General features: G+C 39.4%; 1 protein-coding gene across 11 annotated transcripts in view; it reads left to right on the forward strand.

Annotated features, from left to right (window-relative positions):
• The window catches only part of agrn (agrin), a 501,409-nt gene that overhangs the window by 332,151 nt on the left and 156,929 nt on the right, over positions 1-12,329 (forward strand). For all 11 annotated transcript variants that reach the window (XM_039755568.1, XM_039755567.1, XM_039755573.1 and 8 more), the window contains one exon: positions 2,393-2,608. In XM_039755568.1, the coding sequence (XP_039611502.1) occupies positions 2,393-2,608 (216 nt within the window). The remainder of the gene's footprint in view (positions 1-2,392; positions 2,609-12,329) is intronic.

The following is a 12,329-nucleotide window of genomic DNA, read 5'->3' on the forward strand; positions in this document are numbered from 1 at the left end:
AAAGTCAACTAAAGAAGTCGTTAAGAAATTGTTGTGCCCCAAGTTAGGTTTTCAGAGGCCAGCTGACAGACACAGTTGTGTTTCAGAAGTCACTTGAAAAATGTGCCCCTTTTCATTTTTGTGCAGGTCTATTTTCATTTCAGTCAATGTACACCATGAATTTACCAATTTTGCTCGTTCTGTTTTGTAATATGTATCTTTCTTTATTTTCTCATTCTATTACTAGGGAGTGTATATTTGTAAATTGTTCCCAATGGTATAACATGTCAATTAGCTTGGGCACAAGCAAGTCATGTTTGAGTAAATGGTGACTCTGTTGTGGGCTGGTGTGAGTGGATGTGTTTTGAATGCACCACGTGAGGCACTGGCACCCCATTCAGGGCCAAATCCTGCATTGTGTGCAGTGCTACTAAGTTACACTCTGGTGACTGATTGTTGGCTTAAGCAAATTCAGCAAGTTATGAATCACTCCATAACAGTTCAGTGATTTGAACTGAGGGCCGCTTTATCTGTTTTTATGCCACTCTGGCAGCGTTCCCTTTATCTGCAATGACTGTGGACAAAATTATGACAAAGATGAAACTGAGGTGGCACACTTGCACCCGAAACACTGCCAGAGGTTAAGCCAAGAGACATTTAAGTCTTCCCTTGCTTTAGAAACAACACACATACTGTATCTACCACTTTGTTCTTTTCTTGATTATCCTTCACCACACTTTAGGCCTTTAAAATTATGAGTTACATCAATGGGTGTTGTGTGAAGGGAGGCTTTGGCAGGCACAGACTGGTGGGCATGCCTTCTCTACATGGCCGAGTAGGAGTTAGTTGTTTATGTGTGCTCTCAATTAATGTGTAGGAGTTGGCATTCAAATGGTAACTGCAATGTAGGCGTGAAAGCAAAAAGTCATGCAAAGGCCAAAAAATATTAGGATCCACATATCTAACTGTAATGGCAGCTAGAAAAATAAAACGTACTGTATGGCAAAGGCACAGTGAGGAAGGCTTCCATGAACTAATGTAAGGCAACCGTAAAATACGGGTCAGGCTGACAGAAGGCAAATGCAGCAGTCTGTGCCTGTGGTCATATGTACATGTTATTTGTGAGGAGTGAAATTTTTGCATGCCAGTAACTTTGGAGTAGGCACTCTTATTAGGATGAATTGATTTAAAAAATAGCAGTTTCATACATTTTGAAGAGGCTGGAGTCGTGTTTAACTGTGCTGTCTCGTCACTCCAAACAGCCATGTTCAATTACCAGCTAGGCCGCGGCTGTTGTGTACGTGGTGCCTACTCACCTGGAAAACTGACTACAAGTTTGGTCTACGGTCTACAAAAAAGACACAGCAATACTACAGAAAGTCCAGAGGTGAGCAGCTAGGCAGACTGGGAATGACAGGTATGAGTTGTGAGCAAAAAGATGGTTTAGGCAAATGGAGATTAAAGAGTTGACATGACTGAAGTGTTTGAAAATATGAAGAGAATTAGTACCGTGGATTGAGACTATTAACTCTTGCGATAAGAGACGCAGTTGGAAACGTGTTAAAAACACTGTGAATGTAAAAAAATATACAATGAATATATAGGTTGGTCCAGATCTGATTATGCAATGTTCATTACAGTATAACTTACTAAGTTTATTACATAGAGAATTCAGAAAACATTATTTTTGTTGCCGATAGATGGCAGAACCTGCCCTGCATTCCATAATGTCGGGGAGACGGTTGTCAGTCGAACAGCGGGTGCAATGTGTTCACCTTTTCATAATTGCATAATTAGATCTGGACCACCCTGTATAGTTAAATGAAAATAACGCAGAATGACCAATATTTTATTTACTTATTCAAAGATTAATTTTGGAATTATATATATGTTTAAAAAATTGTTGAAGAACAGGGGCACCCAGCGCTGCCCAGGGTGGAATTAAGTGTAGCTGTGGTCACCAAATAACTATGGCCTCAAACCAAACCCATCAATGGGAGCAAATTTACATACCTGTGCCAAATTTCAAAAATGTCTTGGAAAAATATTTTACAGCTAAACATAGCCTAAGTCTTCCAATGTAGAAGTATAAATGGGGTCAATGGCCTGGGTTTAAATACCAGATAAATACACATTCAGCTTTATATATAGATTACAAGATTTAAGAAATAGACTCTTACATTTTTCCCAATTGTATATGATTGTTACTTATTTCCATAATAATTATTTCTTTTTTTTGAACGTATTTCCATTCTGATTTTCTTCCCAGATCTCTTTGTTATATAATGCTCTCTTTATTCATCTCTTGTTAATTTGGGCACAGATAACAGAGATACGGCAAACCTTAAGATGTTCAGCATTCAGACGCTGACCAGAATTTTCTTACCTTGTTTCTTTCATTGTATTTTTGCAGTGTGTCGAGGAATGCTGTGTGGCTTTGGAGCCGTCTGCGAGAAGGATGCCACTGACCCCTCTAAAGGAACCTGTCACTGCAAGAAAATAGTTTGCCCTTCTGTTGTGGCACCAGTCTGCGGATCTGATTATTCTACCTACAGCAATGAGTGCGAGCTGGAGAAGGCTCAGTGCAACAATCAGCGAAGGATCAAGGTGATCCGAAAGGGGCCATGTGGTAAGTGGCTACTTTAAATGGTTCCGACATGAATTTTATGGAGCTTTTATGGAAACGTATACGAGGGAACGATGCTTGTTAGAAAGGCTTGCTGGCAATATTTTGTGATCACACTGCAATATTGAGTGCTGTTAACTAGGATTTAAATGAACTTAATCTATTATTAACTCTTCCAGTAACACATAATAGCTCTGCAAATATATTATGCACTTCCACAAATTATATATTTCATCATTTAGTTTACTTACTTCAGTTAAGTGGGCTCTTGGTTTACTATCTGTCATATAAAAGGTATAATTGCTTACAGAAATATGTGATGTGGTTCATAGCTTGATTGAATGAGCCCATCAAGCACATCAGAATGCACACAGAGCCTTTCCCATTTAGGACTCCACAATGAACATTGCATGATTCTGCCAACTGTTCTCAATTTAGAGAAAAAAAAATCATGTTAAACAATTGTCATAAATTAAGGGGGAAGCTTTGAGGCAGAGTGGTTCTGCTCACTTATGGCACCCGAAGGTGGTGATGCGTTGCACTTTGATTAGCACTTGCAGGTCATAATTTCACTGCATTCTATATATGTGACAGTAACAACCCTATAAATGGACCCTTCTTGAAGGTAGGATAGGAGTCCTCGAGCTCCTGGGAACTTAATCAAGCATCCTTTGGCATTCCAGGCCTAATCAATCCTAATCACACAAAGTGCATGTAAAAGTGTGTACATAATAAGTAAATATGTGACACAAGTGTGCAGCAGCTTAACACTATCTGATACTCACACCAAGATCATTCCTGATCTGGAAATGATCAGAAGAAATACTTCACAAGAGAAATCAGTAATTGGACTGATACATCGATAGGTTTATAGATAGTTTGTATCAGTTATCTGGAGATGGGTGATTCGTATATGATTTTCTCACTTGTTTGATTGGAACAGTATTCTTACAATTCAAACTCTGCTCAACAACAGGCATACAAATGGAAGTGTGTCTGGAAAAGTGGATGTGATTGATGCCAATAGGTGAGGAGGGCTGGGGAAGGGAGCATTCACATCACCAAGCTTTTTATCACTGCCTCGCTGTCAAGCAAGGAGGAAAAAAAACTGTATTCATTTTAGTGCTTCGATACAGCTTCTCAGAATGCAGCTCATGGCCCTGTGGGAATTCTCCTGCTTGTACGGTGCTTTACTCCACAGATTACGGGTTGTGATCATTTTAATGTGCTTGCAGTTGAGCAGGAGTCATCTCAGGAGAAGGGGAAGAGAAACATGCCGGAAGCAGGCAAACCAAAAACACAGTGTGGTGGGGGGATGCAGTGGCATATTAACAGGGGTTGGAAGAGGAGCTGAAAAAAGGATTACAAACAAGAAAGAAAGAAAAAGTTTGAGTTTTGAAATGAACTTTATTAATCAGCAATCAACAAATTATTTGAGGTCCATTGAGGAAATTACCAAACTGACATTCCTCCTGATTATTCTTTTTTTCCCCGATAACACTATAAATAAATAAACAATCATTAAAAGGCAAGTTAAGAACACTAAAAACAGAATTAACAACATTCACAAGAGATCTAAGACAGAAATGAAAACCACGGAAGACATTCTCTTGCTCTCTCTCTTTCTCTACACAGGAAGGACATTTGCCCGTAACTGAAGGATTAATCAGTGAGACATAGGAATTAACAGCAATGATGCCATGCAGTACCTGCCATTGCAGATCACCAGTTCTTTTGTTGTGCTCAGTTCCGGGGACGTGCCAGCACACATATTTTACAGAGCTCTTTCCCCCACAGCACCATCCAAAGAAGTCAGTCTATGCTGTACACGGAGTGCATACATGACTTCAGTATCCACAGGTTTCAGGATAGCCAGTGCCACAGTCCCTTCAGGAAAGCCTTCACTAGACTCAGGTTCATCTTAAAGAAAGAAAGAAAGACTGACTCAGTGTTCTATGCAAGTGGCATTTCAGCTGACGATGGGCTTTTCCTCCACTAGGTGGTCTGTCTTTTCCAAACTCCTCCTAGTGTCTGTCAATAATTCATCTTTACTTTATTTTTATTACATCTATTTATTGTTAATTTCACTCAATAGAATTTCAGTTTGGTATTTTGTTAAAAATATTTTATCAGTAACACCCCTTATGGCAGTACATTCTGTGAAAGGACCTGTAAGATTGTAAATCCAAGCATACACGATGCCATCTCTCTGCCTGATTTGCAGTCGTCAACTGAATTTCAGCCTCATCAGCCATTGTTTCATCTGCAGCATAAGAGAGATTGCGATGCCCAATTGCATCTTACCACTGGGCTGTCATACAATCGGAAGAATTTCTGCCATGTCAGAAATTTAAGTTGTATGTCTCGAATTGTGAGCAGTAACCCAGGCTGATTTTATGATATCTCCGTCAAGTTTCCTGTTTTCATGCTCATTTTTACTTTTTTGATTTCAAAAAGCTATCATATATATAGATAGATAAATCACTGCACTGACCGAAATTACGTCCACAAACACATGTATCTGGGCCCCGACTGACGCTTATGAACGCTCTCAGCTGTTTGTTTACAATCGCACAAGCAGATACACGTGACCGCATTCAGGTCGTAACGCAAGAAGTTGGTCGTAAATCAAAACAAAAATTTTGGTTTGTATTTCAAGTTGTTTGCATGTCAGGCCGATCGTATATCAAGGGTCGACTGTATATATATATATATATATATATATATATATATATATATATATATATATATATATATATATATATATATATATAGTGGAAACCCAGGGCACATATTACTGTCCCAACCCATCACAGACAGGCAGAGACACAAGTGCAGCACACAACACACTTTTATTCACAGCGGGGAAGCACTTTTTCCTTGCTCCCCAGAGGACAGCACAGTACAAAGCATCAAAGTACACACTTCACAGGGCTTTTCTTCTCTTCGCCTCTCTCTCAATCGTTCCACCTTCATTCCACATATATATACACACAAGGTGAGTCAAAATTTTGAGTCAAAATGATGTTAATACTAATTTATTATTTTTATTTCAGCCACACCTTTCCAGGTCTATGGATAGGTTGTGGTGTTCCATTGCCATGGCCTCCACACTCCCCTGTTTGATACCCTGTGATTTCTGGTTATGGGGTATGATGAAGGAGCAATATATAGCAGGAAAGTTTATGATATCAATGACCTGAAGGACAGAATACAGACTGTGGTATCATCTATTCCCTGCGAAATGTGTGTCCGGGCATTAAATGGTACTGTTGCTCGGTGGTTTTTGTGTGTTGAACATTGTTATAATTAGGTATTAATATTATTATTTTTTTTTTTTATTAATTTTATTACAATCCATACAAAGCAATCAAGTTTTTACAAAAAGGAGAATTGAGTTAAGAACAGATCAATCCCCACCCCTGATTAGGTATTATTATTAAATAATTCCTCCCATATAAGTAACATTTCTCGGACTGCCTTCTTCCATCTCTGAAACATTTCTAGACTTCGTTCTGTTCTTACGTAACACAGTACTGAAGTATTGGTTAATGCCCGAGTCACCTCACCTATAGATTACTGTAATGCTATTCTATCTGACATCCCACAAGAACTTATCCATCGCTTACAACTTCTTCAAAATTCTGCTGCCATGATAATAACCTGCTGTTCTAAATCCACTGAACGTATTACACCTATTGTCTCTCAACTTCACTGGCTCCCTGTTAGCTACAGAATACAATACTAAATACCACTCGTAACATTTAAAGGTCTCCACAACCTCACTGATCTCCTACAGTCTGACACTCCTCTCGCTCACTCAGATCCTCATCTGCAGCTCGACTTTCTGTACCATACGCCAGACTCAGTGCTATGGGATCTCCAGCGTCTCTCTTAGTGCGCCTCAACTCAGGAATTCTCTTCCCTCTCATATACGTCAGCTCGAGTCAATAACACATTTTAAAACTGCCCTGAAAACTTATCTTTTCAAACTGGCATACCAATTGTGAATTTTGCACTGTTACTGCCAGTTATCTTTGTTTGTTTGCTAATTATTACTTTTTTTCTCTTGTTTTCATTTTACTAATTAATTTAAATTTTTACTAATGTTGTTGAATTTTATTGTAGGTGACCTTGAGTGCTAAGATTATAACATTTTCTAATGGCCATATATAGCCAAAACAATTGTTCAGCCTTACCTATGAAATGTAATCCCCTGGGATCTGGTTTGGAGCGTACAGCTGTTTGTACAATCCCAAGCAGCACATGCATGAGGCATCTTTATCATTACTTCACTCCACGACAGTGCCACTCGCAATATGGCGGCGACGTTGACGTACGATGCTGCTGGTAATGTGGCATCTAGTAATTCTATGTCTATGGCGCTAACGACGGGTGCCTTCCTGCTGTGATAGCATGTGCAGTGCTGTGTAGAAGAGCTCATCTTAACCTTTTGTCTTCACCCTTCAAGAATGTCTTTGAAACACAAATCTGATGCAAGTGTGGGTGATACAGTAAAGGGAAAAACCATCACCATTGAAAATAAAGTAGAAATAATAAAAAGGTCAGAGAGAGGTGAAACTCCATCATTCATTGGCAGAGCACTTGGTTACAGTCAGTCAACAACAGCATTTATTAAAATAATGTACCTGTTCCGACTTACATACAAATCCAACACAAGTACAAACCTACAATCCCTATCTCATACGTAACCTGGGGACTGCCTGTACATATATATATATATACAGTATATATATATACAGTATATATAGGGTGGTCCAGATCTAATTATGTAGTTTTCATTCCGCTGTAACTTATTAAGTTTGTTACATAGAAAATCACCAGAAAAATCCCGGACCATCGATAAGTGTGCAAACTGACAACATGAAGAATCGTCTTTGCATCGAACTGGAATTGTCCCTACATAAATCAAAGTCATCCAGACAATCTGGATATGCATAATTAGATCTGGACCACCCCGTGTATATAATATATATATGTATATATACACACACACACACACAGGGGTGGGCAAAATAAGGTTTACACTTGTGAGTATGTGAGACCGGCAATTTGAGCACATACAAGATGGTAATTGAGTGCACTGTGCCATTGAGACATTCTTTTGAGTTAATAAAGCTATTTTAATAATCCTACCCTCCATGTATTTTCCCATACAAACAACTGTAAACCTACTTTTGCCCACCCTTGTATATTGGAATGCCAGACTCTTTTTCTAATTAGTTTGCAGTACTGAACTATTGCGGAGCTGCAACCTTTTTTAAGGTTTTTGATAACATCAGATTACCTTGTAAATTTACTCACACGTGTATGTTTTTGTATGCAGAGTTAACCTGTTAACTTGACAACGGAAGGTGAAGTTGGATTAGGTAGCACATTACGTTGGTCAAGAATAATCAGAACACAAAAACTTTTTCAAACTTGGTGTAGGCCTATCTCGTTCATGGTGTGCTTCTGTATACCCAAAAAGCAGCCAGCTGCTGATTTGTATTTTTATTCTTGGGAAGAAACTGACTGATAATTCATGTGTCCTTGCACAACGCATGCTTCAGGACTTTTTTTAAACTGGCCAGCTCAAATGACTTCTTAGTCTTTTTAATTGCTAGGATTTATCTTCGAAAAAGCTGATATAGGAATTCACGTACTCTTATTATATTCATGTGAACAGCAAAGTGGTTATTACACTGTATGATTGAGCCTATTTATGAGGTTTTATACTGTAATTGAAAAAAAAAATCTAGAAAGGAAACCAGCCCGTCCTCCAGGATAAGGCTCGAGTATAAATTCTGTGGCCGCGTGCGTTAACTCTTCAGTGCTGAATTATCGGATTGGACTCGGCAGCTCGTAATGACATATTGAATTAGCAAGTCGCTCCCCCTCAACTTCATTCACCTCTCTCACCTTCTAAAGAAAACGATACATTTTAGAATAAACCTGCTTGGAATCATTTTTTATTGTGCCTTCTGAAGGACCGCGAGTGTTGCTGAACAGAGATAAGCCAAGATTAGTGTTAAAGCCGGGCTCGTTTCACAAACAGACTTGAGCCTCCACTGCATAGTAAGAAGCACCAGTCAGGCGGGGTCATTTTTTTCCTGCTATATATTGCATTTTCTAAAGTGCTAAAGGAAATAATTAGTCGCTGGGAGAGCAGGAAAAAGTTCAGCGAGTCTTGGGGCCGTTAAATGTTATTTATTTTGTGTCTGGTGTAAATCATGGGCGCCCGACGGTACAGACATTAACTTCACCTATAAAAAAAATAATAGCGTGTGCGCTGAAACTGACGGCGCGTTGAGAATGGATCTCCTTTTATTGGCTTTTCGTTAGCAGAATGCCACAGCATCGTAAGTGAAATTTAAACTGCTGATTTACACACCGGCGAGTCGGAAAGTCACTCGAGTTAACTTTGACGCTTCTGTGGCTCTTTAATGGCGATTGTCGCACCACTGGGAATGGCAAGAGTACAAACAAAGAAATAAAGTTATAATAAATGCGCCAGTAAGGAAAGAATGCAGTAGGAATAGGACCCAAGGGTCGCGACGTCAGCAACATTTTGAGGCAGCCGGTGTACATTGATGCCTAATGACTAGAGGGCGACTTTTGCCATACTGTATATCCTCTAACACTAGGATGTAAAACGAGGATGACAACTGGTCTCCTGTGCTGTAACTGCTTTAAGTGGGGCGTTTCATATACGCAGATGATTAAATGGAAGTAACAGAATTTCAGTATGTTTATCAATACAATATGCAGGGACAGTCATTGCGGTGCACTTTGTTCTTTTTATATCCATATGTGGGATTTTTTTCTCAGCATGCAGAACGTGCTGTAGTGTTTGTCACGCCTTCGATATTCATCTGTGCTTCACGGATGAAACTTTTAAAAAAACACGTTTGGTAGCATTAATATCAGCGATGAGGAGCAGTAAACAGTAACAACATTAGCGCTAATACGGGAGAAGAAGGCGGCATTTTTTCAAATGAACATTCACATCCCGGAGAAGTCGCGTCTTAGTCGTCATCTTGGAGCGTTTCTTTGTGTCACTTAGTATTGCAAGCTACAATAGAGTAAATAAAAATGAGCCGAAATGTGTTAGATTCGGCTACAATAATTTCGTTAAAAGCTTCCAGATGTTCAACGATAAAGTACAGTTGTTACCGCATCAGAACACAATTAGGTTAAATATCCAAACGAAGTGTGAACAGTCGGACTGACCACCGAGCAGGTTTGCCAGGTCCTGCTTTTACAGCTCGATAGAGTTCAATGAATTACGTTGTGTTTCGTTTAGACTGGGCGGAGTGGTGGCTCTGAGACTAGGGATCTGTCAGAAGCGACTCTGCTCCGTTGGGCCATTTAGCAAGACCCCAAACCTCATCGTCCTGGGTATGGCATCAGCGCTCAGCCCAACAATCAGGTCCTCCAACTTCAGGGAAAACTTGGGGATTGATGGGAGGATTGGCACTCCAGCCACCGTAAAAACGAACTCACACTGTTCCTGTGTCGTGCTGAGGTGTCACCAATCCAGGTAGTTCAGTCGTGTGGTGGGTGCGACAACGCGTTATCATACTGGACCCCAATACGCTGTATAATATCGAATCCCCTTGAACTGAATCCCAATGAGTACAGTGTGTTTGTTGCCAGGTGCACTCTAATAACACCCCAAAACCTGCACGCCCTCAAATCGATATTTACTTGCACAGCGCTTTCAAATAGTCAAACTGTGCGCGGTAAAACAGTAATTCTGGCTTTAAGGGAAGTGTTTAACTGAAGCGGACTGGCACAAGTTGGAACCAATCAGTGACCGCCACGTCATGAGGACCAAGTCGCTCAGTTCCTAGGGCCCGGGCTTTTCACGTGGACGTCTTCTTATCAACGTTGAGGTTTTCACGTTAGTACGGGTTTCCAGTGATCGGCTTCAGGTTTTTTTTTTTGTTTTTTTTTGAAAAATAAATAAGTGAATACGGTAAACCTCTAATTCCTAGAGCTTGTGGCATAACTGTTTAATATCTGGAGAAGTGAAGAGGAAGGTAAAGCTGTGGCGCTAATTTTAATAGTGTATGCAGAATTTCTGCTGTTGTAGGTGAAGCGTGGCACACATGCTTATAAAGTTAGGAGTGGCATGGAAAGGTTAAGGTTTTTGATCTACATTGTTGATATGTTATAACTGTTAAATATAGAAAACAGTTTTATGTCTGTTATGTGCAAAATAATGTAGTTTTTAACAAGACTCAATAGACACACTTGCACTAGCCCATGACGGCATTTACTATGGCTGTTTTAAAGTGAGTGTCAGCAAAATTACTTCTTATTATTTACCTAGGTAGATGAAATTCTGTTGTGTTTAACAGAGGTGCAGTGTCTGTGTCAATAGAGATACACCAGACTAACATTGTGGAACATTTAATAAAACTCCTAAAAATGCGCTTTTTTAGTTTAGCTTTTTGAAGGTACATTTTAGTTCTACTTCAAATAGACTATACATGTTTAAAATGATCATATTCTTAATGATTCTGCAATCATTCCTAATCTCTAGTCTGCTTTCTTTTCCATTTTTTTTAAACACCACCTCCACCTGGTCAAGGCAGTGTGCCTGTGATGCTCAAATAAAGGCAGATGTATTAGCTGTCCACAAGACCTAGAATCCTTTGGACGAAGCCTAAAAACAATAAGGGACATTTTAAGTACATTTATGTTGGGTATAATGCCCTGTGGGGGCAGGGTGGTCTTTTGGCCTTAGAACTCCTGTAGATTGTTTTTTTCTCCATCTTATCTGGAGTTTTAATTTTTTCCGTCCTCCTTGGCAGTCTGACTGCTCTAACTTTGAAGTGCACACCAGAAAGTTTTATAAGGTCAAAAAAGCTAACCCAAAGTCAAAGTACAGAGCCAAGGTCTAATCACAAATTTCACAGAAGAAAGAACATAGTTTGCAAATAAATTCAATCTCGGATGAAATAAAGCGGCAAGAGGTAGCCTTTATATAGCTGCACTGATGCTGACATCATCACAACATCCCAAAGCATCGTGGGGTGTGTTACCAGAGTAACAAGCATCACAATACAATCAAAATAGTGCAGGAAAATGACATTATAAAAATTATATAGATATTAAAATTATAATCTTTTAAATAAGGTCTATAAATGAAAAACATATGTCCAAAGCAGATTCTTAGGGTTTAGAAAACCACAGAAAAAATGTATTATTCATTTTTAAAGCTTCAGGAAAGCCTCCCAAAAATTCAATATAAATGTGAACCGAATTATAACAATAACCTAATCACACTTGTCTTTAGAGACTTGCCAAATGATAAAACCCTTTTTGTGATGGCCAATGGTGTGCTGCCTGAAGAAAGCTACAGTGAGTTCATCAGCGATCCCTGCCTTTTCCATTTTTCCAAACTGTTGTGGTACATAAAACCTTAGACATCAGACAGACAAGCTTCTCTTATGTTCGTGAGGTCCAGAATATGCATGTTCCTTATTCCTTGTCACTGCATGCTTTGAAGTTCTGGGTGAGCATTCATTGGTTATCGGCTCTAATGCACGTTGAGCCTGTGCTCAAGAACATGCTTTGTTTTTCTCAGAACAAGTCATGGACTAGTTGGAGTGAGTTGCATGGCATGTCACATAACATGACTAGCTTCACGGGAATTTGCTATCTAGTGCATCCAGCTTGCTAGATTATCTGAATAAAGGCTACAACTGAAAAT

Source organism: Polypterus senegalus, chromosome 6, assembly GCF_016835505.1.
Source record: "Polypterus senegalus isolate Bchr_013 chromosome 6, ASM1683550v1, whole genome shotgun sequence".
NCBI lineage: Eukaryota > Metazoa > Chordata > Cladistia > Polypteriformes > Polypteridae > Polypterus > Polypterus senegalus.